Source organism: Gorilla gorilla, chromosome 18 (assembly GCF_029281585.2).
Source record: "Gorilla gorilla gorilla isolate KB3781 chromosome 18, NHGRI_mGorGor1-v2.1_pri, whole genome shotgun sequence".
Classification (NCBI taxonomy): Eukaryota; Metazoa; Chordata; class Mammalia; order Primates; family Hominidae; genus Gorilla; species Gorilla gorilla.
The window spans coordinates 105,373,556-105,399,911 of record NC_073242.2 but is presented as its reverse complement, the minus strand read 5'-3'; the positions used below and the strand labels follow the sequence as shown (position 1 = coordinate 105,399,911).

Genomic DNA, 26,356 nt, shown 5'->3' with positions numbered 1-26,356 from the left:
AATCTGTGGGGACAGGACATTTTCTATTGATGGAGCATTGAAAGGATCAAATCCTTTTCCTCCCAGAGGTACTAACTTTACTGCATAGAGAGGTATCCATATTTAAGCCCGTCAGAGTGGGACTGGAGCAATGCAGGAGGTTCAGGGGCTTTTAGACCATGGCGCCCTTCCCCACTGCAGAAAGATTAATCACACCTTAGCCTCATGTGTCAGTGTGCTCTGGAACCAGAGGATCATAAAAGAAATCCATATGTTATTACCTGGCAGTTGCAGAGACAAGAGAGACTCCAAACATTGCCAGCAAGATATTAAGGGGAAAATTTCTTAGGAGAGATGTGGATGGAACATAAGTGGTTCTTATTGCCAGAGCACTGGGGAAAATACCCTGAAAAGATGTCCATCTACTCATTAGCTAGCAGCAAGGGCCTAAGACCCCAACTAGTATCTGATCTGATTTGAGATTTCACCTCTCCAGCTAGACAGCCTCGTTAAATTAGAATCCCCAGAGTAATTGGCCAGTAGTCAGGATTACCAAGTGACCCCTGAAGCCTGAAGGGGAGATATTTATGTTTAAAAACCACTAACCAACACATTATAAAAAACCGACAGTGACAGTATTTTGCAGCCCCTTAAAGATTTTTGACAATGTTTTGCAGTTATTTCTTGCTGGATTAAAAAAAATCACAGCACTGTCCCGTAATTGCTTTTACAGGTTGGTTCCGGTAGCAACTCTAATTAGGGTGATCCTTTGTTGGGGAACCTCCTTTATGGCAGGCTTAAAGGCAGCTGAGTGAGGTTTCATAAAGCACCTCTTATCCATCCAGTACGGATCAAACAGAAGTACCTAGAAGCCTGGTGTCTCAAGAAGTCCCAGGAAACACAGACTGTGATTTTCATAATTCATTGAAGAATCATTGCAAAAAGTTGCAAAGACCACTCTCTATATTTGCATCAAGTATGGATGGGTCACGTAGGTTTGTTTCTACTGATCTTTGTAACCCAAAGCTGCAAATGGGGGAAGAGTCCCTAAGACATCTCTTTAGACTCTTAGTTTTCTTCTCTCTGAATGTGCCTAATCCTAACAAACCCCAAAGCCTAAACACTGTGAGGTGCCCGGCCTGAAATGCAGCATCTTGGTCTGAATCTGGCCTGCCCCGCTGTGAAGCCGTGTAGCTGCAGGAACTGCAGGTCTTCAGTAGACACTTGGGCTGAGCAGAACAGAGTCACGATGCTGACAGAAAGTGACTAAAGAAGTGAGTCATCGTGGAGCTGGACAGGCATCGCTGGAATCCAGTGCCAGTCTCCTTCATGCAGAAATGGATCCATTAAAAAATGGACCAAGCAATTTCCATATTAACAGGGAGCTTAGAATTTATTTATTAGTTTTTAATATAAAATTATATACTGAAAATCAAGTTAACACGAATGAGCTTAGCAGCCTGACAGGCCTGTGTTCAAATCTGAGCGCTGATGGCTGTGACCTAGAGTAAGCCTCATGTCCTCATCTGTAAAGTGGAAGTAGTATCCCTCGTCACAGAGCTGTCATAAGTGAGGCTTATAACTAGCACAGAATGAGCAATCCAGGAGCAGGAGCTGATACTGTAAGTCCTCAGTCAAACATTTGTATACTTGGACTTGTGTCATTCGTGAATTTCAAATGGGCTAGTCTGTTTTGCAAATGAACTGCTTTGGGCATATGAATCTTAATTAATAATATGCTTTTATTAGGTTTGTTTTAAAGGTCAGGAAATTGTGAATTTTTTTTTTTTTTTTTTTTTTTTTTTAGGCAGGGTCTTGCTCTGTCACCCAGGCTGGAGTGCAGGGGCGCGATCTCAGCTCACTGCAACTTCTGCCTCCCAGGTTCAAGCAATTCTCCTGCCTCAGCCTCCCGAATAGCTGGGACCACAGGTGCACGCCACCATGCCCTGCTAATTTTTGTATATTTTGTATAGACAGGGTTTCACCATATGGGCCAGGGCAGGGCTGGTCTCGAACTCCTGGCCTCAAGTGATCTGCCTGCCTTGGCCTCCCAAAGAGTGGGATTACAGGTGTGAGCCACTGCACTCGGCCCATGGTTATTTTCAGTGTGTTCTATAAGCTAGTAGACCTCATCCTTCATTGAGGCCTTCAATTCAGCTGTGTAGTTAAACTGAACGATAGTGAATTGCTCAATGGTTTAAGTGCTTCTCATTCTCTTTTTGGAATAAAGAACCAGAGTGACTGCCTGGATCGGTGTTTTAGAAGCCTTCCACCCTATCCAGAAGACCAAATTAGATGGGTCATATTCCATTCTAGGTGGAATCTTTCTGGCATAGATTTTTTTTTTTAATCCAGTGCCCTGAGTCTCGCTTGAGATGACCAATTATGTGGGGCCTGTGGGTGTGTTGTTTCCTGGGCTTTTTAAAGTCCTGGAAACCTGAATGAAAATCACAGTGAATGAGCTTGTGTACCTTGTAATTTCCCTGTTCTCGTTAAGCCCCTTGTGCTGTTCACTGTCACTGCAGGGTAGACATAGGCTAAATGACCCTCCCTAAAACAGGCCCTGTCATAGTATTTAGTGCACATGTGACTACGTCTGTCTTAGGTCAGTAACACTGCCTGGCTCCAGCCCATTCTGACAGGTTATTTGCTCTTTAACGTATCCTCCCCTTACTTACACCCATGTCAGGATGATTGTGTCTAAAAGGATAGCGCTTTTGTGTGTATGCACATAATTTTTTAGAAAACCAGGGCAAGTAGGAATGGAAGGGCTACCCCATAATAATTGATAAAACTTCCCCTTGTATTGCAGAATAATGACTTGGGTATGGATAAATGGTAAATAGTCACTGAACTGCTTCTTAAGATCAAATGGGGCCGGGTGTGGTGGCTCACGCCTGTAATCTTAGCATTTTGGGAGGCCAAGGTGGGTGAATCACTTGAGGTCAGGAGTTCAAGACCAGCCTGGCCAATATGGTGAAACCCTGTCTCTACTAAAAATACAAAAATTAGATGAGCATGATGGTGCATGCCTGTAATCCCAGCTGCTCGGGAGGCTGAGGCAGGAGAATCACTTGAACCCCAGAGGCGGAGATTTCATTGAGCCAAGATCACACCACTGCACTCCAGCCTCAGCAACAGAGCGAGACTCTGTCTCAAAAGAAAAAAAAATAAAAAGATCAAACGGGTTAAAGTTCCAAATTGATAGTGTAACATGCATTTACAAATGATGATAAACAGTTCACAGATACTTCAGCTAAACTTCTTCATTTACCTCCACATGTCCTGAATTTAGTAGGTTCCAAGACACATGATAACCCTATAGGAATTTACATGCACTGGACAACTTTAGGTATTAAATGGGATATCAGTGGCCAGAAACCCTTTATGGAGAATGGTTGTATAAAAATCACTTACAGAAAATGAATTTATTTGTGAGTAATCTAAATAATGATCCAATTTAAATTCCTGAGAGTTTATATACATTCATAATAATTACATGTTTCTAGAGTACACTTTTCCATTTAATTTGCACCCCTACCTCTTCATTTTACGCTCATTAATCTTGTGAGATTGGAACAACAGAGGTCATGATTGGCCATAAGTTGTCAGTGAGCAAACAAAGTCACATGCCTTAGACTAAATTCATAACAAATAAAAACTTGCCGAGGGTCCTGCTGAGCCAGTACATGTAGTAGTAAGACCTGGAAATCTTGGTTTTCTGATTCCAAATTGGAGGCCTTTTTACTAGCTCCTTTTGCCTTTTTTTGTTAATAAATATGTCACTCCTTCCTTAGTTGAATCACTTTGGTGACCCCCTTTTTAACTTCTGGCAATAAAATGGAATCCTGCTCCTTGGTTTGTCATTAAAGATTCCAGATGGGGCTGTGCTCTGATAATTCAAGTTTTTCAGGACATCTGTCATTTCACACATACAGGCTCCTCACACATGTAGCCACCCATAGGTAAGCCTGGGGAAATGGAATACTTGCCCACAATCTTCCATGTCTATTACCCAAGCCCCTCGAATCAGGTATTTTTGACATTGAGAACGATCACTTTTAGAAATAATTCAAGTCTGCCAGAAAAACGGGGTAATTCTCCTCAAGCTGCAAAGTTTCTCTGTTTTCCTACCATATAGATTAAGGTTTGCAGAGCCCACACTGCTATGTCTGCAATAAATTTTCAACAAACCCTGTTCAAACTGCCTAAGGAAAAAAATTTTGATGAGTTTCAGGCAGGAATTTTGAACCTAGGACTGAATTCAATCTAAAAATTGTTCTCCCACATTTTTGTGGCCTTTACTAACTTATTTACTTGCTGTTTTCAAATTCATTAATTAATGTATTAATCCTGGCTTCCTGATATGTGTTTTTGAGCACCTGCAGAATGTATCTAGCCTGGCAGTAGGTGCTTATTTTCCTGTTAGGATTTTTGGATCAAGAGCTCATCCTTTTATTTCCTACAGATGCTGATTCCCATAATTGTGGGCATGATGTAATTTTTAAAAAGTGCAAATTACCAATGACCCCAATATGATGAGCTCTGCAATTGTTGGTTTCCACTTGTCAAAGTCCCCATTAGTTACATCCTGTCATCTACCCCTAGAAATCAAGACGATGGAAAAGTAAGCGTGAGGGATCAGACTCTGGCAATCGACAGATCAAGGCTGCTGGGAAAGTCATCATCCAGGATATTGCTTGCCTCCTGCCTGTTCACAAATCGCTGGGAGAGCTGTACATGTAAGTACAAAATTTCAAGTCTGCTGCACTCGTCATTTAGCCAGGATTAGCAAAACTTTTTTTTTTTGAGTGTGGGAATCCTTTCTTCAAAAGCAGTTTTAGGAGAAGCCCAATGTATTAGCTTTCTGTTGCTGTGGACAAATTCCCACAAACTTAGCAGCTTCCAACAACATTCATTTCTTATCTTCCAGTTTTTGTGGGTCGCGAGTCTGGACACAGCTTTTCTGTGTCCTTGCTTAGGGTCTCAGCAGGCTGAAATGGTGTTGGCCAGGCAGTGGTCTCATCCGATGCAAAGCTCCTCTTCCAAGCTTGTTCAGGTTGTCAGCAGCATTCAGACCCTTGCAGCTGTAGAACTCATCTGTAAATTTCGTCTTGAGACCAGCACGGATGGCTCACACATGCTTTACCTTCCCTCTAAGGCCTCACCTGATGAGGTCAGCCCCACCCAGGATAGTCTCTCTGTAGGTGACTTCAAAGTCAGTTGCTTAATAACATAATCACAGAAGTGATATCCCATCAATATTCACTGGTGTCACCCACATTCAAAGGGGGTGGAGTATTGTACAAGGCATGCTACTTTACAAAGCAGAAGAGCTGTTATACAAAGCAGGGCTACTTTTGTTTGGATGGAAGTGAGAGGTGAGTAATTGGTATGCAGAGGCCACCTGTAGTTCCCCTGCCTCTTCCTAAACTCGCACTCGTAACAGAAAGTGTTTCCTTTGTAGTCTACACACAGCACACTACTCTTTCTGTTAGGAACCATAGTCAGTGTCACATGTATTTCAATTCATTTTTATTCAACCCTCAAGGCTTGGGAACTCCATAGAAAAGCTGGTTGGTAAATTGGTATGTGAGTATAGCCTCCCCTCCTGACTTTAAAGAGGTGTGCAATTTCAAGTTCCCCAGGCTGGAACCCACAGATGTATTAGCTTCAGCTCTAGTTAAGCTTTTCCTGTGAGTCAGATAGAAAGGGGGCCCAAGGCCAACACGGAATAAAACATTTTGAGTGACAACCAAAGAGGCAGGTTCTCATCTGTTTGTTAAACTGGGAGTCATTAATTTGGGAAGTTACACTAGAAAGAAATGTTTAATTCTTTTAAAAAAATTTCAGATTGAATGTGAATGATATTCAGGAAACGTGTCAGAAGAATGCTGCCTCTGCCTTGCTTGTTGGAAGAAAGGATCTTGTCCAGGTATTGTCCATCCCTTTTGGTGGAGATTTGGATTTTTCTTCAGGAGCAAATTGTTTTTACTTTGTCATTGGCATTTAATGACATTTTCAAAGTGTGTGTCTTAATTTGGAATTCATTTTCCATTTTCTTTGCCATTCTGTAGGGTTAGAGTGGCTTTCCAAATGCTGGAAATTTTTTCTCCTGGTGCTTAGTTGGGAAGGTCCTAAAGCATCGATGAATTTTTTTTATTATACATCTCTTTTCTGTTCCAGTATCAGTGATTGCTGTGTAGCTAATCTTGCGTGTCTATTTCTTTGTCATTTGTACCTTCTTTCTAAAATGCTTCATTTTATGAAATATTTACCAAAGTGCTCCTTTAGATAGAGATGTTCAGTTTTAAAATATGATTTAACATGACAGATATTTAAATTTTCTTCATCTCTGCAGCAACATATCAGTGTATTATAACAAACTATCTCTGTATTTTTTTAAATGGCTTAACTGAGATATAGCCCATCTACCATGCAATTTGCCCATTTGAAATATACCATTCAGTGGTTTGTTTTTGTTTTTGTTTTTTTTGATGGAGTTTCACTCTGTCGCCCAGGCTAGAGTGCAGTGGCACGATTTCAGCTCACCGCAACCTCCGCCTCCTGGGTTCAAGCAATTCTCCTGCCTCAGCCTCCCGAGTAGCTGGGATTATAGATGCATGCCACCAAGACCGGCTAATTTTTGTACTTTTTAGTAGAGATGGGGTTTCACCATGTTGGCCAGGCTAGTCTTGAACTCCTGGCCTCAAGTGATCCTTCTGCCTTGGCCTCCCAAAGTGTTGGGATTACAGGCGTGAGGCACCACACCCAGTCTTTTTGTTCTTTATGCTCGTGTTGAAGATATGTTTACTGTTTTGCAAAGAGTTGCAGAAGTAAATGCAAGAGTCACTATTTCTGTTGAAGGCGTTCAGGAAATGTGTATTATCAGTGAGGAAATAACATGCCTAAATTGTCAGCCAGGGTAGTAAACATCTTATCTCATCCCAGAAAGTCATTAACTTCCTCTAGTGCTGATTCACTAGGTTATTGATTATAGAGGTGAATGTGAACTTCAAGTTTCTCCTTTTCGACAATACCTTCTGTATATTTTTCAAGTATGTTGGTGCCACATGATTTAATTGGTTTTGCATGCCTAATGCTTCTCGACCTGTTTCTCAGTATCTTTCTTTGCTTATTCTTTCTCCTTAGATTGTAAACTCCTTGATTCAAAGTCCGTATCTTCTTTCTTTTGAGCATCTCAGAGTCTAGTATAATGTTTTCCAGTTAATGGGCATACAATGATGTGCTGCTACTGAGAAAGGTTTTCCAGAAAATAGTATTTGATTTTTTTTTTTTTTTTTTTTGAGACAGAGTCTCGCTCTGTCGCCCAGGCTGGAGTGCAGAGCGTGATCTCGGCTCACTGCTACCTCCGCCTCCCAGGTTCAAGAGATTCTTCTGCCTCAGCCTCCCAAGTAGCTGGGACTACAGGCGTGTGCCACCACACCCAGCTAATTTTTGTATTTTTAGTAGAGACAGGGTTTCACCATATTGGCCAGGCTGGTCTCGAACTCCTGACCTGGTGATTTGCCCACCTCAGCCTCCCAAAGTGCTGAGATTACAGGCGTGAGCCACAGGGCCCGCCGTATTTGATTTTTAAAGGTATTGAGGGGGTGGGAACTTTGCTTATGACATGATGGGTTTAGCCTGTGCCTTGGACTTAATAGACACTTAGAGGCTATTGGTTTCTGCTCAATGGCTCCAGGCCCCATGGGATTTCAAGTCGGGGAGGTATTCCTCAGATTTGGTGTCAATAAAAAGAAAGCCAAATCCATTTTGTCTTGGCTTATTATTATTATTACTTTTTAGCTTCAGAGAGGATACTGAAACTTTTATAATGAAGGCAACAAAGTCTTTCATTATTTAGGTAAAGAGGGACAGATCTTAAATGTGTTATAGACTGCCTTTTTTTTCCTCCCTGCCAACCCAACTTACTGATGAAACAGCATTTTAAAAAGTCATGTGAGGCCGGGCGCAGTGGCTCACACCTGTAATCCCAGCACTTTTTGGGGCTGAGGCAGGTGGATCACTTGAGTCCAGGAGTTCCAGACCAGCCTGGCCAACATGGCAAAACCCCATCTCTACTGAAAATACAAAAATTAGCCAGGTGTGGTGGCACATGCCTGTGATCCTAGATACTCGGGAGGCTGAGGCAGGAGGATGGCTTGAACCCAGGAGGCGGAGGTGGTAGTGAGCCGTGATTGTGCCACGGCACTCCAGCCTGGGCGACAGAGCGAGACTCTGTCTCAAAAAAGTGAAATAAAATAAAAAGTCATATGAGTTAGTGGTTAAGTAGATGACCCACTGAAATTATTACACCGTGTCATTTCTCTGAAGTTTGCTTAATGAAAATTTTTAAGTCTAGTGTTTCTCAAACTTTACAGTGCCCATAACTCCCCTAAAGAGTTGGTTAAAATGTAAACGCTGATTCAGTAGGTCTAAGCGGGGCCTAAACTTATGCATTTCAATAAGGATCCAGCTTTTGCTGCCCCCAGTGTAGCAAGGCATCAGGTTTTATATGGAAGACAGGTGGGATTGCTTCATGGTTTCGGTTCTTGTCCTTGCCAGTTTGAGTTTGTATTTCTCTTTGATCTGTCCAGGTTTGGTCGCTGGCTACGGTAGCTACAGATCTTTGCCTTGGTCCGAAATCTGACCCAGATTTGGAAACACCCTGGGCTCGACATCCATTTGGGCGGCAGCTGCTGGAGTCCCTGTAGGTTTTGAGAGCTAAAAGTGAGAAAAATGAGTGATGTCCATTTTTGGTCTGTAAACACTTGAAATGTCACCACCTAAGAGAAAGGTGCAGAGGCCCGAGGAATGAAAGGAAGGAGTAGGATCTTTCCTTTCAGTGCTGAAATAATTTCTGTGCAGAACAAACTTCTTATAGCAGACAGAACTATACAATACTTGTCATTTATAACAAGGATTTGAGACCCCTGAGACTCATGTATCCTTTAGAGATTCATGCTTTAGTCCATAAATCACATCAGTCCGAATACAGGAGTTTGAGCTCATGAGATGGTAAGTTTCTTCTTGAAAGCTCTAGGGTCTCACCCCTGAGAATGGATTAGAGAACTGCATGTTGGTGTTCATGTTTGCCAAAGACCACGACGCTTTCACCCTGTTAGGCAATTCGAGAAAACATGGCCTTTGTGTTCAGTTTATTGCACTGACATATGGAAAACTGGGATATACTATACAAAATAATTTAACACCAAGTAAAACCGCTTGAATCTCCATAACTTGGAGGCCCAGGGCCTGGGGAGAGAAACGCTCTTGACTTCAAGTTGAGGTTTGTTTTATTTATGCATTAAGGCCACCCCGGGACACGTGTTTGTGCTTCCGTTTCCTTGTCACTAACACAGGGATGGTAAGGTTTAATCTACCTACTTCGTGTAAGACTCAAATAAGATAGTGAGTGTGAAAACACAAATATTAGACATTGAGTGATAGGAAGACATTAATATTATTCATTCTTAAAGGCAAAGCCCCTCTGATTCCTTACTCACGTTCTAGCAAAATCTTCCTGAAAGGACAAAGGGGATATGAGTACCTAAAGGACAGAAACACTCCTTGTTGTTCTTACCTACTAGCTCATCTTCATAACTGCACCTCCAGAGTTGATTGCCTGCTAGCATACTGTGGCGGTCCGGTGTCCTCTGAGCTCCTTCATGTAGCTTTAGGTTATATAAATGACATGTGTGGGAATCCCCCAAAAGCAGTGTGATTCTTCCTTGGAGCTGGGAAGACAGAGCATGTATTGGCTTGCTCAGATGTCAGGTTAGTCCACTTAGTTCTTGGACAAGCCACATTCATGTTTAAGCCCGTGCCTGAAAGTTAGTCAGAGGCTTTGAGATGTGTTCTCTAGATCATTTGTAGTACGTTGATGCCTTATATTCCAAAACAAGTTTAGGCAAACTCAAAGTAGGTCAAACCGCCGGATCTGTAGAAAGCCCCATTTCCTGATGGGTTTTTGAGGCAGAATCAAGACTCCTCCCTTTCCACCCCTGTGGCAGTAACACACCATGACTGTGACCGCTTTCCTCCTCAATCCCTCCTCCTGACTTGTTTTCTTTCCTCTCATCTTTTCCTCAGGTTGGCTCACTATTGCCGGCTCCGGGATGTTCAGACACTGGCGATGCTCTGTAGCGTGTTCGAAGCCCAGTCTCGGCCTCAGGGGCTACCAAACCCCTTTGGGCCTTTTCCCAACCGTTCTTCTAATCTTGTGGTGTCCCATAGTCGATATGTAAGTTTGTCCTTTTCTGGTTTTGTCTGATTTTTTTTTTTTTTTTTTTTTGAGACGGAGTTTTACTTTGTTGCCCAGGCTGGAGTGCAATGGCATGATCTCAGCTCACTGCAACCTCCGCCTCCTGGGTTCAAGCAATTCTCGTGCCTCAGCCTCCTGAATAGCTGGGATTACAGGCATGCACCACCACTCCTGGTATATTTTTGTATTTTTAGTAGAGATGAGGTTTCACCATGTTGGCCAGGCTGGTCTCGAACCCCTGACCTCAGGTGTTCCACCTTCCTTGGCCTCCCAAAGTGCTAGGATTACAGGCGTGAGCCACCGTGCTTGGCCTGCTGTTTTCTTAATGTGAACTGTCATGGGGAATGGTATTCTCATGCTAGTCCTGTTGGTTCTTCTCTTCCCATCTGTAGCCTAGCTTTACCTCTTCTGGTTCCTGCTCCAGTATGTCAGACCCAGGGCTCAACACTGGCGGCTGGAACATAGGTTTGTATGGAAATGACTTAGCCCATGCTGGATTTTTAGTTCTCCCAGAGCTGTGCATATGTAACCTTTAGTTGATGCTTAGTCTCCATATTTTTTCTTATTTCTTATTTCTCTTTACATTTACTGTGATAGGGATACTCTTGCTGGAGGCCTGACTTTGCATGTTGAACAGGCCACCTTCTGTGGGTCTTTGTGCCTTGCTGTGTTGCTTTTCATCTCGTAACCTTGAGAAACTGACAGTGGGACTTCCCACTGTTCACCCCAAAACCTAACCCTTATCCTTTCTCCTTCACATGCTCTTTCCATGTTCATCTGCCACCTACCACTTCCCATGAATGCTTTCAGTGTAGACAAATACAGCTGGGCCTGACTCCAGTTGATCATAAAGCTGTTTGCTGAGTAAGGTGTATTTATGTTTCCTGGATTAAAAAAAAAAACAACAGTTTTTTAAAATGATCTTAATTTTCCTGATATCAAAAGTAGCTCATGCCCAGTGAAGAAAAGCAAGCAAAAAGTATTAGAGAAGAAAATTGTAATCATTGATCTCCCACCTAGGAATAGCGTCCATTAACATTCTAGAACATTTTCATCCATTCTTTGTGTGCAGGAGTGTGGTCATTCGATATATGTGACTTTGTGTTCTATTTTTCATTATATCATGAGCAAATATTGTTCAAAAAGTCCTCGTGAATAATGACTACGTAATGTTCTACTATATCTCTGTGCCATCATTTGCTTTGTTTATTTATTTTTTTTAGTTTTTTGAGATGGACTCTTGCTCTGTTGCCAGGCTGGAGTGCAATGGCGTGATCTCGGCTCACTGCCCCCTCTGCCTCCCAGGTTCGAGCGATTCTTCTGCCTCAGCCTCCTGAGTAGCTGGGATTGTAGGCACGCACCAGTACGCCCAGCTAATTTTTGTATTTTTTTAAGTAAAGACATAGTTTCACTATGTTGGTCAGGCTGGTTTCAAACCTCTGACCTCAGGTGATCTGCCTGCCTGGGCCTCCAAAAGTGCTGGGATTCCAGGCATGAGCCACAGCGCCCAGCCCATCATTTGCGTTAGCATCATGTGTGTACTTAGTGATCAAGTTCTCTTAGTAATAAATACCTGGGCAAAAAGGCAAGGGTAGGAAAGAGTTCTATTTAGTTATATTTCTCAGAATATTCAGCCTCGCTTAACTTTTCTTCTGGGAAATCCATTGGCCACATGCTGTCTTATGAGACTCTTCAGATATTTTCCATGCCTTCTCTGATTGCCATCTTCCCTTCCCATTTGATTTTCTTCAGCGGGAAGAGAGGCAGAGCACTTGTCCTCTCCTTGGGGAGAATCCTCACCAGAAGAGCTCCGCTTTGGGAGTCTGACCTACAGTGATCCCCGTGAGCGAGAACGCGACCAGCATGATAAAAATAAAAGGTAACCACCCTCCCAGGTGAGAGCTGCAATGCCAGGACTCCAGGCAGGACTCCAGTTTCTCCATAGTCACAACTCTGGCTTTTTTTTTTTTTTTTTGACACAGAGTCTTACTCGGTCGCTAGGTTGGAGTGCAGTGGCGGGATTTCGGCTCTCTGCAACCTCTGCTTCCCAGGCTCAAGTGATTCTCCTGCCTCAGCCTCCTGAGTAGCTGGGATTACAGGCACACGCCACCATGACTGGCTAATTTTTTGTATTTTTAGTACAGACAGGGTTTCACCATGTTGGCCAGGCTGGTCTCAAACTCCTGACCTCAAGTGATCCGCCCACCTCGGCCTCCCAAAGTGCTGGGAGTCACAGGTGTGAGCCACCGTGCCTGGCCAGGACTGTTGCTTTAAGAAGGGTATATTAAGTGCCATTTAGGATGAAGCTTGTTTTTTCTTAAAGGAACTGACAGGAAATCTTTTTAACTTTATCCAGGCTCCTGGACCCCGCCAATACCCAGCAATTTGATGACTTTAAGAAATGCTATGGGGAAATCCTCTACCGTTGGGGTCTGAGAGAGAAGCGAGCTGAAGTGTTGAAGTTTGTCTCCTGTCCTCCTGACCCTCACAAAGGGATCGGTGAGTATGAATTTCTCTCTCTTCCTATCACTGTCTGAAAGATCCTGTAATTTAATATGTCCACAGCCTCAGACTTGGAATGACGTTTCAGCTTCTCATTTCTAAGCAGAAATTTCTGAGGCATTTTGAGTCTATTCCAAGCTTCTGAAAAGCCCTTGCATTTTGTAACAGGATGAAAATTTTTTTTTTTTTTTGAGATGGAATCTCACTCTTGTTGCCCAGGCTGGAGTGCAGTGGCGTGATCTCTGCTCACTGCAACCTCTGCCTCCTGGGTTCAAACTTCTCCTCCCTAAGCCTCCCGAGTAGCTGAGACTACAGGCGCCTGCCACCATGCCTGGCTAATTTTTGTACTTTTAGTAGATGGGGTTTTACCATGTTGGCCAGGCTGGTCTCGAACTCCTGATCTCAGGTGATCTGCCTGCCTCGGCCTCCCAAAGTGCTGGGATTACAGGTGTGAGCCATGGCGCATGCCCAGGATGAAATTTCTATTGCAACAGAAGTAGTTTGTATACAGTACTCCAGCACGGATGAGAGGGATGGATATTTCTTCATTTATTCCACTGTGTGTCCAACTCCTCTTAGGCACAGTGCCCACACATTCCTTCCCCCCATGGAGCTTACAGCTGAGTAGGGGGGAAAATTAAATAATTTCAGATTGTGATAAATATTCGCAAGCAAACAAAAAGGATGTGGGGGCAGGGAGAACAGAGAGGGAGAATCTTGGAAGAGGAACTGAGGTGTGTTGAGAAGGCCTCCAAGGAGCTGAGGTCCGAAGGTTTAAAGGAACCATAGAGCCATCGGTGCAGAGTGGTGAAAAGAGCACGCCACACTGAGGGACAGGCCCCAGGGAAATGACTGTCGTTGTGAACAAGCGAAGGAAAGTGGCGTGGTGTGGCTGGAGTACAGTGGGGAGAAGAGTGATATCAAATTAGAGTGCAGAGAACTTAGGGTTATATCAGGCAGGGGCTTGTAAGTTGCGGTAAAGAATTTGGATTTGGCCGGACATGGTGACTTATGCCTGTAATCCCAGCACTTTGGGAGGCCAAGTCAGGCAGATCACTTGAGGCCAGGGGTTTGAGACCAGCCTGGCCAACATGGTGAAACCCCGTCTCTACTAAAAATACGAAATTAGCCAGGCATGGTGGCGCACACCTATAATCCCAGCTACTCAGGAGGCTAAGGCAGGAGAATCGCTTGAACCCAGGAGGCAGAGGTTACAGTGAGCCAAGATCATGCCACTGCACTCCAGCCTGGGTGACAGAGCGAGACTCTGTCTCAAAAAACAAAAAGAATTTCAATTGTATCCAAGTCCAATGGTAAGCTTCCAAGGGCATAAGAAGTAAGCAGTGTGCTTTGGGTTGTGTTTTAAGAGGGTCACTGTGGCCTTCCTACGAGGAAAGGATGGGAGGAGGGCAGATCAGAAGCAGGAAGCCCGTTCAGAGACGTTGTGGCGGTCAGAGGCAGACAGCCCGGTCTGAGGGTGGCATCGCTAGAGTTGGAGAGAGATGATGGATGGGTTAAAATATATTTTAGAGCTAGACTCAGTGTGACTTGTTTATAACTTGGATGTGGGATCAGGAAGAAAGATGAAACTTGGACGATTCCTAGATTTCCAGCATGAGCAACTGGGTCATTGGCAGTACCAGCTTCCCAGATGGAAACGACTGGAAGAACACTGTGGGCTTAGGTTGGGATAGTCAGTGATGTGTGTGAGATATCGGACTGGAGAAGTTGCAAAGGCGGTTGGATGTGAGTTGGGCTCTCAGAGAAGAGATTGGGGCTAGAACTGGGAATATGGGGATCCCCAGCATGTGGATGGCATTCCAGCTGTGGGAATGGGTGTGTTGACCCTGGAGCTGGCGCTGGGAAGGAAGAGTGCAGGGAGAGGCCATCTGCGCTGGGCCTTGAGAGAAACCAATACCTGGAGCTAGGGTCGTAGAGGAAGAGCAAGGCAGAGAGAGTTAGAATGAGACCCTAGTGAGTGTTGAGGAAAAGCAAGACTGAGCAGAGAGAGGCGTTTTACAGAATGAAATGGAAGGCTGCCAAATGTAGTGGACTAAACATACACTGATTTCCTCTCTCCAGGACCCCACCAAAATGTCTGTACAGAGCTCTTCTGAAAAGCCTAATTGTACAAGAAGTAACGTTGGCAATAACATTTGGAATCCAGGAAGTGGATAGCTTAGTGGCAGCTGATTTTGCAGGGCCTGATAAAGCTGAACCCTGAACTGTTGTCAGAAGTACAAAACACTGCAGAACCCTCACGTGGCTCAGGGACCTCTGGACGTGGCTTTGACAGTGAGATTAAAAACCGGGGTGTGGCCGGGCGCGGTGACTCACACCTGTAATCCCAGCACTTTGGGAGGCTGAGGTGGACGGATCACGAGGTCAGGAGATTGAGACCATCCTGGCCGACATGGTGAAACCCCATCTCGACTAAAAATACAAAAATTAGCCGGGCGTGGTGGCGCGTGCTTGTAGTCCTAGCTATTCGGGAGGCTGAGGCAGGAGGATCACTTGAGCTCGGGAGGCGGAGGTTGCAGTGAGCCGAGATTGTGCCACTGCACTCCAGCCTCGGCGACAGAGTGAGACTCTGTCTCAAAAAAAAAAAAAAAAAAGCAAAAAACAAAAAACCGAAAGAAACAGTTAAATAAATGGAAAGGATTTCATCTAGGGAGCGATGGGGTGGGCAGTGGCAGGGAATGCTGGGTTTTGTAATAAGATGCATAGAATGATTTGACTCTTTTAAGTTGTGTAGGTATAGTTTCTTTTCCCTTCTTTTTCTTTTCTTTTCTTTCTTTTTTTTTTTGAGACAGTGTTGCTCTGTCGCCCAGGCTGGACTGCAGTCATGCGATCTCGGCTCACTGCAACCTCTGCCTCCCAAATTCAAGTGATTCTCACGCCTCAACCTCCCCAAGTGGCTGAGACTACAGGCACCCGCCACCACGCCACTTGTATGTTTAGTAGAGATACTACAATACAATACAATTAATAGGAATTTTTAGTAGCGATACTAAAATACAATACAAATACCACTTGTATTTTTAGTAGAGACGGGGTTTCGCTATGTTGGCCAGGCTGGTCTCGAACTACTGGCCTCAAGCGATGTGCCCGCCTCGGCCTCCCAGAGTGCTGGGATTACAGGTGTGAGACACCATACCTGGTAATTGCTATTTGAAGAAACAAACTAGAATAATACATAGGTTTAGGTAGTGAATTTCAAGGATTATTTTAATAGGGATTATGTTGGGATACGTACTTGAAGAAATGTAAAGGCACAAAATGCTATTTGGGCAACATATTTTTTCAGAGCATCTAATTGTATGAAAGTATCTCAGGAAAAGATTAATGATGGCCTGGAGCAATTTGTCTTTTAAAAATTAGTTTTCAGGAAAACACATGAATCATGGAGATACAGAGCTGATGTATCAAACCATCAGTCACCTAAACCCTTATTGACATCTGCTGTTATAAAGTGTCATGCTGGATTCTGTGGGATGTACAAAGAAATACAAAGTGTGGTTTGGTGGGTCAAGATGTCTGTAGTGCAGTCAGAGAGAATGAAATATAAACTCAGGAAGACTTAATGATAGTTAAGGGTGAATAATGTGTCCTAATTCCAATAAAACCAATGTCACAAGATTTATAAAGCAGGGCAGGATTGTGAAAGATGGACTCATAGACAAAAGCAGTAAAAGAAGTTTTTTTTTTTTCTTTTTTTTTTTTTGAGACGGAGTCTTGCTCTGTCGCCCAGGCTGGAGTGCAATGGAACAATCTCAGGTCACTACAACCTCCACCTCCTTGGTTCAAGCGATTCTCCTGCCTCAGCCTTCTGAGTAGCTGGGATTACAGGCATGTGCCACCACGCCCAGCTAATTTTTTTATTTTTAGTAGAGACAGGGTTTCACCATGTTGGCCAGGCTGGTCTCGAACTCCTGACCTCGTGATCCACCCACCTGGGCCTCCCAAAGTGCTGGGATTACAGGCATGATCCCCCACACCTGGCCAAGAAGTATTTTCATTTGCAAAGTTTTACAAGGTAGTCCTGACTTTGGAGGAACTGGGCTGCTTCAATACAGGACACAGCAGGTATTGAAAGAAAAGTATAGGCTAGGTGCAGCTGCACACACCTGTAATCCCAACACTTTGGGAGACTGAAGCAGGCAGATTGCTGGAGTCTAGGAATTTGAGACAAGCCTGGGCAACATGGAGAAACTATGTCTCTAAAAAAAAAAATTAAAGAAAAAGGAAAAATACCCCAAGGCTGCCAAGGCCACAGGTCTTCTCTTTGCACTGGAAAGGCAGCTAGTTTCCTCTGTGCTAATCCTGTCTGCAAGGGTCATCCCATATCCACAGACTTCAGCATAGCAAATTTGAGTTAGTTTCATTGGGATTCAATATTTACAGACGGGTCTCATGGTTTCATTCATTTTGTGGGGACACTGTTAGATAGAGTATTCCCTTAAAGAAAGTCTCAGGATATAAGATGATTTTTTTGTTTTTGTTTCTGATTGTGGTATGTGATGCGCTTGGTCTTAATGGTGGCAGAGCAAAGCAATCGCTTTCCCAGCCTCCCCATGGGGAGAATTCCCTCCATAGAGGTAGAGATCTGCTCACCTAAATTTCATTCAGCAGTTTACTGGTTCAGTATATTAATTTAACATCTTATTTTTTGGCCAGTTTTATTTACTTTTGTGTAATAGGTGATGTTGATTAATACACAAAACTTTTTGTTGTATGGTTAACAAACTGGAGCCGTATGACCCTGCACCTTTGGAGTTTGCTTCCTCCTGGAAGTTTTGAAAAGCCTTGGAATCATACTTTGATTGTTCTATGTGCTGGGAGTATTTTTATGGTCTTCATTAGTTTGTCCGTTAGGACCCAAGAATGATTCATTTCACCTCTATCAAGTTTCACCTGCAAAACCTATCCTGTCGTCCTGTGCCTCTTACCTGTGATCCTCAGGGTAGTCAGTGTTTCTGGCCTGTCAGGAAATGACATCTGTACTTTGTGCAAGGCTGGGATTCCATAGGCCAAAGAAGTTTCCTGGGAGGACTTGTGGGCTTCATGTCCACATATGAGGCCATCTCCTCCTCTTCATAATGGCTTATCATACCTAACTTATTTTTTTAATTAATTAATTTATTTATTTTTTGAGACAGAATCTCACTCTGTCCCCCAGGCTGGAGTGCAGTGGCGCGATCTCGGCTCACTGCAAGCTCCGCCTCCCGGGTTCACGCCATTCTCCTGTCTCAGCCTCCCGAGTAACTGGGACTACAGGCGCCCGCCACCACTCCTGGCTAATTTTTTGTATTTTTAGTAGAGATGGGGTTTCACCATGTTGGCCAGGATGGTCTTGATCTCCTGACCTCGTGGTCCGCCTGCCTCGGCCTCCCAAAGTGCTGGGATTACAGGCGTCAGCCACCGCACCCGGCCGTATCATACCTAATTTAAATGAGATTTGAATCTAAATGTGACATTTTGGGCATGACCTTGGCTGTAAATCTGATCTATCCATGTATATCATGATAAGGAGGAAGGCAGCTTCTTTTATTTTTTATTTTTTAAATTTTTATAAAATACAAACAGAGTCTCGCTTTGTTGTCCATTGTGGTCTCAAATTCTTGGCTTCAAGTGATTCTTCCACCTCAGCCTCCCAAAGTGCTGGGATTAGAAGCATGAGCTGCCACACCCAGCCCCAGCAGACTCTCACTGAACCTGTATATTTTGTCATGAAAAGAAAAGGCCTTTGTGTGGTACTTACCCATTGTTCTGAGCATTTTTGCAGATGAGGTTAATCAGCATATGATATTTCCTATGGGGTTATTGTTCTAAGGTTTTCCTGGTGATTTGATTTCTTATAGTCTATATTAAGATCTTTTTTGGATTTTTTTTCCTCCTGAAGGTAATTAGGACAAGATACCATTTCCAGAGTGTTTCATTTCAATGTATATAACATGTTAAACTGAGGGTAGAGATGGAGCAAGAAAGAAGAAAGAATGTTTTCTCCTTTCTAGTAGAAAATAGATCATTAGCCAGAATTAAATTTTTCCATCAGTTGTATTCAGTCCCTGCTGAGTAATTCTTGTTCTAATTATCTTGGATTCTCTACCCATCTACTTTCACTGAAGTCATCTGCTTCTGAACCAAAAAGTCCTAGAAATCCTGATCCATTCCACAGTCTGACAGGCGTCTCCTGGTGGTAATGGTGTCAGCTTATTTGTTTGGCTTGTTTGTTTGTTTTTTGAGACAGGGTCTCACTCTGTCACCCAGGCTGCAGTACAGAGGCATGATCACAGCTCACTGCAGCCTCGACCTGCTGGGCTCAACAATCCTCCCACCACAGTCTCCTAAGTAGCTGGGACCACAGGCATACACCCTCATGCCCGGCTAATTTTTAAAAAAAATGTTTTTGTAGAGATGGAGTCTTGCCATGTTGCCCAGGCTGGTCTCCAACTCCTGGGCTCAAGCGATAACCCCACCTCGGCCTCGCAAAGTGCTGGGATTACAGGCATGAGAAGCTGCTCCTGGCCAGTGTTAGCTTATTTGGAAAGTTGGTATTCAGGAATCTCTTCAGTAATATCAGTAGTGAAGAGTACCTTTAATAGTGCCTAAAGAGGCTTTATTTTGACATGTTTTCTCTAAGTTTCTATTTCTGACCTATAGTTTATAGGAAGCGACTTTAGGCAAGTGTGAGGCAAAAGCAGAAACCGGCAATTGGCAATAAAGCGAAATGGCTCTGGCTAGTTTATGATAACAATATCCTATGGAGCAGAATCATTTCCTAAGGATTCAGTCAGTGATTCCCCAACACTAAAATATTTTGGACACTGAGGACGTTGACAAATCTCCAGGCTCTTTTAATTCATCCCGTAAAATGTTTGTAAGGTTATTGCCAAACGAAAGGAGTACTATATTTTCTTTTTACTTTTGTTTTCTTTTTTTTGGCGTGGGGGTGGGATCAAGGTCTCTCTCTGTCACCCAGGCTGGAGTGCAGAGGTACAGTCTTGGCTCACTGTAACCCCCACCTCCCAGGTTCAAGCAGTTCTCCTACCTCAGCCTTCCAGGTATTACAGGTGTGCGCCGTCACGCCCAGCTAATTTTTGTGTTTTTAGTAGAGATGGGTTTTGCCATGTTGGCCAGGCTGGTCTCGAACTCCTGGCCTCAGGTGATCCACCCACCTTGGCCTCCCAAAGTGCTGAGATTACAGGCAAGAGCCACGGCACCTGGCCAAGTACTGTATTTTTATTTTAAACATAAAACAAATGTAAAAAATAAATTTGTTGAAAGATATGCCAGTCTTTGTAATAGATATGAGTATCCTTCAATTGATCTTGAAAGAAGTTGCTGAAAAATTCCCATTAATAATCTTGTACTTGAATACAGTTCCCCAGGGAGGTTGAACTTCCCTATTTGATTTCTTATATTGTGGGTGTAATAGATACGAGAGCTCTTACAATAATGCCAAACCAATTAAAAGTGTAGAGAATACGAGACATTCCCAGTCATGGCTGGCTTCCTCCTTCCTATAGTGAGGGAACAAATCTGTAGTGTTGGCCACTTGTCATTTGGGGAGTTATACAGGTAGCTGATGTTTATAGAAGACAGTGAGAGCTTTATTATTCCAAATTTGGGAAAAGGCAGTTTGAGAAAGAGTTGTCAGAGGTGATTGGATATAAGCATAAGTTATTACATGCCTAAAGACAAGACATTGTAACATACTTGGTTCAGAATGATGATATTTAAAATAAACACAGCAGGTGGGGCGCGGTGGCTCACGCCTGTAATCCTAGCACTTTGGGAAGCCGAGGCAGGTGGATCACCTGAGGTCAGGAGTTCGAGACCGGACTGGCCAACATGGTGAAACCCCCTCTCTACTAAAAATACAAAAATTAGCCGGGCATGTTGGCAGGCGCCTGTAGTCCCAGCCACTCAGGAGGCTGAGGCAGAAGAATCGCTTGAATCAGGGAGGCGGAGGTTGCAGTGAGCTGAGATCACACCATTGCACTCCAGCCTGGGTGACAAGAGCGAGACTTCGTTTCAGAATAAATAAATAAAAATCAATCAATCAATCAATAAACACAGCAGTAAATAATTAAGAACCCTAGACTTTTCAGAAGTAGACTTTTGTTTAATGTGATTCAAAAGCATGACAAAAAACACCAAAAATTAACCAGCTGTCAAGTGAGAGAATTTTGGTGCTGTAAGGAACCTCTCTTATCCAGGCACAGAATCACATTTGACATTTTCTTCGTCACTAAACAGTTTTCTTTGGAATTATTGTTTTTTTCCTCTTAAAGTGTATATCGTTTAATTTTGTTTAAAAATGTTAAGATACCTTTGTGTGTTTGTGTGTGTGTGTGTGTTTTGAGATATACACAAAACCAGCAAATTTAAATCTTTTAACTTTAAAATATACTGACATCAGCACATTCAGTAAGACAATACCCTCACCACATTGATTGATCGTTTTAATAAAACTGGAACATTTCCCTTGATGAACTAATAGAACACATCAATTATCTTGAATACAGATTCATATCTCATACTTGCAAGTGGTATCTGCTTTGCAATTTGTATCTAGTGTATCCCCAGCTTCCCAGAGTCATTCTTCTTCCTTCAGAGACCCAGAGAAAACCTGGAGCCGTTAGCGACCGGCACGATTAGTGGATTGTCAGGGAAATTCCAAAGGCAGCCAGGTGTGAGACACCTTGCCAGCTCTGTTTTTGGGAACACATTCCACATCCCTTTGTATGCCCTGAAGTGGTGAGAGGAAGCACGCACCAGCAAGGCCCACGGGCATCTGCCTATCCTTCTCAATCGGCTCATATGCTGAGCCATTCCATTGTGTATATACAGGGCAGAGGCAAGGGAGAGCGTCCTGGGGCTTTTATGTTTTCTGTCTTTGTGAATTTAGATCTCCTTAGAAATTGTCCAGATCCCCCCAAAGATCATTCGCTAATTAATGAAATGAAATATTAGTTCAGGGTCTTAAAGTTAATAAGGATCTTGAAAACTATATTTAATCCGATTCACTGTAGAGAAACACAATTATTAATGATACTGTGAGATGACATTTTAATAATTTTACCCAGATAGATATGGAGAATAATTAAGTTTACAGTTATCTCAAGTACCAAGGAACAAACCCTTTTAAACATTAGAATTAAATTTACCTGAACACACAATATTTACATTATGTTCTCATAATGTTAAATGTTGGCCAATAAAACCAGTAATGAAAATTTGAGTGTTTTCAACTAATTAGGCTTTTCATGAGAACATAACCAAAGTTTGTACATAATATAAAAAATTATGCTTAGAGGGAGAAGACATAGCTATTTTTAAACCAAAATTTTCAAACCAGTCTGATTTGTCTCAAGATTTGCCTTAATTGGAACTATCATAAAATATGCCCCTAGGTACCACGTATCAGAGGAGTTTTTATTGGCATATTTTTCTGACCACCAGTTGTCATTCAACAGAGCAGCCAGTTCTGCTAGAAGAAAGGACCCTCCCTCTGTTACAAGAGGGAAGGAGAGGTGGGAGATTGGAAGATACCTGGTGTAACGACGAAGGGAAGTGAGAGACGAGGCTGGCAGGTGCAGGAGCCGGGAGAAAAGGCATGAGGGAAGAGTTTGCAGAACGTGGTGGAGGCCCGAAGTCACCATCTCGGGGACAGAAGGGAAACACAGGCTCCGCGCAGGGCTAGGTGTTGTGTCCGTTGGTGATCGCGTGTATGAAGTGAGATGCATTTCTTGAACATGGGCCTTTCTCCAGGATTGCTCAGCCTCTTGTGGGCAGGCATGGAGTGGGCAGGTGATATGGGTCATCCAGGGTAGAGTTTTGCCAGGTGGTGCAGGAGATGGGCAAAGGAATTGAAGGCATTTGCAAAATAAGTGATTATAAAGTGAGTCCATGTGATTCAGGTTGGCCAAAGGGCACAGTGCAGCTAGAAAGGGGCAGGTGGACTGAAGGGTTAGTGGTGATGGGTTAGGGATGAGGGCAAAGACCTGAATGGCCGGGTGGGCACTGGGTTAGTGGTGTAGGTTTGGGAGACCTCCAGGATCACCTAAGAACTGGGGTAGAGAGAAAATTGAGAGCCAAGAACAAGTCTTCAGTGAATGGGGGTGTGTCTCCAGAATGTCCTCAGATGACACAGAGAAAAGGGGGAAAGGCTGGTGAAGCTGGATGACATTGGCCTCCAGCAGAAAGGTCATGGTCTGGAGGCAGCGATGGGACCCAGTACCCACCCACTGCCCCTGCAGTCAGAGGACTTAAGCAAGAAATGGCCTTTCGTCCAAAAGCCAGCAGAGGCAGGAGGGTCAGGCGATGAGGGGACTATTGCCAGCAGAGTAGATAGAGCAGGTTTCACTCAGGGTAGCCCAGTGGAGCCAGTCCTCGCCCGGCGGTGGAGCGGCATCCCGGTGTCCTGACTTGGGCCAGTGGCGAGTGGGCAGTAGCAGGCGTTGGTAAAGCCAGTCTGCCCTCTGCTGAAGTGTTACTGCCGAGTCATTCAGTTCTTTCAACTGATACCTGTTCAACACCTCCTGTGTGCCAGGCCCTGCCAGCCATCGGGGTGGGAAGAGGCATCAGACGCAGCTACCCCCTGCTGTGGGGCACTGGGTTTCCATGCGGAGCCCCTGAGAAAATACAGTACTCAGCCGGGTGCAGTGGCTCAGAAGAAGGAGTTCTGGTATAAAACAAACAAACAAACAAACAAACAGGCTGGGCACAGTGGCTCATGCCTATAATCCCAGCACTTTGGGAGGCCAAGGCAGGTGGATCACCTGAGGTCAGGAGTTCGAGACCAGCCTGGCCAACATGGCGAAACCCCGTCTCTGCTAAAAATACAAACTTAGCTGGGCGTGGTGGCAGGTGCCTGTTATTCCAGCTACTTGGGAGGCTGAGGCAGGACACTTGAATCTGGGCTGTGAAGGTTGCAGTGAGCCAAGATTGCACCATTGCGCTCGAGCCTGGGTGACAAGAGTGAAACTGTCTCAAAAAGAAAAAAAAAATAAAAAAACAGAAAATGAAAACCACTGGTCTAAGAGAATCTGCTAGAGTCTTAAGAGGAAGACTTCCTTCTTCCTGGCAAGCCCCAGTTTCCTTTTTCAGAACTAAACTCATGCTGCCTCTTGTTTTGCCCGTCCCTGCCCATTTCCAGAGTTCGGCGTGTACTGCAGCCACTGCCGGAGTGAGGTCCGTGGCACGCAGTGTGCCATCTGCAAAGGCTTCACGTTCCAGTGTGCCATCTGTCACGTGGCTGTGCGGGGATCGTCCAATTTCTGCCTGACCTGTGGGCACGGTGGCCACACCAGCCACATGATGGAGTGGTTTCGGACCCAGGAGGTGTGTCCCACTGGGTGTGGGTGCCACTGCCTGCTTGAAAGTACTTTCTGAACCTACAGACCTTGGGTGTTGTCTGAAATCCCAGAGGACCCATAAGTGCCGGTGACAAGCTGTCTGTCAGGCGAGAGGCTCCAGAACCTGGATTCGTCCCCAGTGAGACCAGAGGATGATCCCCCAGGACTGTGCAGCATCAGCTCTTGGTGGGCCTCTGCCTTCTCTTCTGTTTGGCTACCTGGTGTGGATGTCACTGTGTGAAGATAAGGACAGAAGTGCAGAGCTGCGCTTTGTGTGTTGTCTATGTCGGCTGAGCTACCAAGGTGGAAGTTTTCATGGAGAAAAGCACCTGGCTCCAGGGCCAGTGTTACAGTGTTACCCTGTAAGGTGTTAGCCTTAAACCACCGAGCAGCGTTCTCTTGATGCCAATGCAGAGACCAGAGTCAGATGCCCGAGGACAGTGGGTAGGAATTTCATCAACAAATGGACCTATGGCATCATGGCTTTAGAAGCTGGTACATTTACTGAGCTGATGGACAGTGGCCTTCTAAAATATGACACTTAAATTGTAAATATGCACTGTACTTAAGGATTCTTAAGATGTATTTTTTTGTTATTTCTCCTCCAGCTGCTATCCCTTGGCTAATAAAATTCTAGTAATTATTTGAAAAAAAAAAGAGAGAGAAAGTTAAACATTTTGGTGAATCATTTTTTACCCTACTTCTAATTGAAGGTAGCTATTTTGAATAGGACCAAAGTCAGTGCTCCGATTTTTAAAGGAAATGCTGATTTACTTTTGTCATCTGACAAGAGAAAATAGAATTTGACATTTAAGGGTCTTCCTAGCCCCAAGAGTCTTATTTCTTCTAGCAAAAGGAGGACAAGATTGCCGTGCAGCATGGATAGAAAAGTCTCCCTGGCCAGGCACCGTGGCTCACGCCTGTAATCCCACACTTTAGAAGGCAAAAGTGAGGGGATCACCTGAGCTCAGGAGTTCGAGACCAGCCTGGGCAACATAAGGAGATCCCATCTCTGCAAAAAATTTAAAAAACAGGCCAGGCACGGTGGCTCATGCCTGTAATCCCAGCACTTTGGGAGGCCGAGGTGGGAGGATTACCTGAGGTCAGGAGTTCGAGACTAGCCTGGCCAACATGGTGAAACCCCATCTCTACTAAAAATACAAAAATTAGCCAGGCATGGTGGCGGGCGCCTGTAATCCCAGGTACTGGGGAGGCTGAGACAGGAGAATCGCTTGAACTTGGGAAGCAGAGGTTGCAGCGAGCCGAGATTATGCCATTGCACTCCAGCCTGGGTGACAAGAGTGAGACTCTGTCTCAAAAAAAGAAAAAAAAAAAATTAAAAAAATAGCCGTGTGTGGTGGCACATGCCTGTGGTCCCAGCTACTTGAGGGGCCGAGGTAGGAGGATCACTTGAGTCCAGGAGGTTGAGGCTGCAGTGAGCCTTGATTGCACCACTGCACTCCAGCCTGGGCAACAGAGTGAGACCCTGTCAATAAACCAAAGTCTTCCTTGCCTCTGTTCAGATGGGCTGGGTTCCAATGAGTGCCCTCACTCTTCCTTTAGGCTCCCTGGCAAACTGCCTGTGTTTGCCTGTGTTCTGAGTAGTTATAACACCTGTGTCCACCAATTCTTCAGAATGATTTTTAAAGTTAAATTTTTTTTTTTTTTAGAGAGAGAGACAGGGTCTCACTCTGTCACCCAGACTGGAGAGTGGTGATGCAATCATAGCTCACTGTAGCCTCTATCACCTGAGCTCAAGTGATCCTCCCACCTCAGCCTCCCGAGTAACTGGGACTACAGCTGTGCACCACCATGCCTGGCTAATTTCAGAATGATTTTCAACTTCACATTTTGTATGTGCCAGTGAAAAGAAATCTTTTTTATTATTTCTACTGAAATATCTATTTCTGTTGCTTAGAATTTTACAGTCCCAAGTAGATTAACTTAGGGACTAGGACATGTCTCATAATGGGAGAGCATTGCGTATTCATGTGTTTCAAACTCCAGGTCAGGACCCATTAGTGGATTGTGACATTGATCTAGTGCGGAAAACCAGCGTTTAAAAAAATGAAATGGCGTAAGAGAAAAATGATCACAATGTACCATACATAGCTAAGGAAAATGTTTTGTGTAACTTGTTTACGTGTGTGCAGCACACGTGTGCACAGGTGTGTACCGGATCATAGTGTAAACTCATTTCTTACTGAAAGTTGTAGTCAAAAACATTTTCACAACACTGTTTTGG

The 26,356-nt window shown here is 44.1% G+C and overlaps 1 protein-coding gene across 3 annotated transcripts in view; it reads left to right on the top strand.

Moving 5' to 3' along the window:
* Positions 1–24,768, top strand: part of WDR59 (WD repeat domain 59) — a 108,414-nt gene extending 83,646 nt beyond the window's left edge. For all 3 annotated transcript variants that reach the window (XM_004057983.5, XM_019012434.4, XM_055366570.2), the window contains 8 exons: positions 4,588–4,721; positions 5,833–5,914; positions 8,580–8,692; positions 10,075–10,225; positions 10,639–10,711; positions 11,999–12,125; positions 12,603–12,745; positions 23,913–24,768. In XM_004057983.5, coding sequence (XP_004058031.3) covers positions 4,588–4,721; positions 5,833–5,914; positions 8,580–8,692; positions 10,075–10,225; positions 10,639–10,711; positions 11,999–12,125; positions 12,603–12,745; positions 23,913–24,148 — 1,059 coding nt within the window. In that variant the 3' untranslated portion in view covers positions 24,149–24,768. The remainder of the gene's footprint in view (positions 1–4,587; positions 4,722–5,832; positions 5,915–8,579; positions 8,693–10,074; positions 10,226–10,638; positions 10,712–11,998; positions 12,126–12,602; positions 12,746–23,912) is intronic.
* The last annotated feature ends 1,588 nt before the right edge of the window (positions 24,769–26,356 follow it).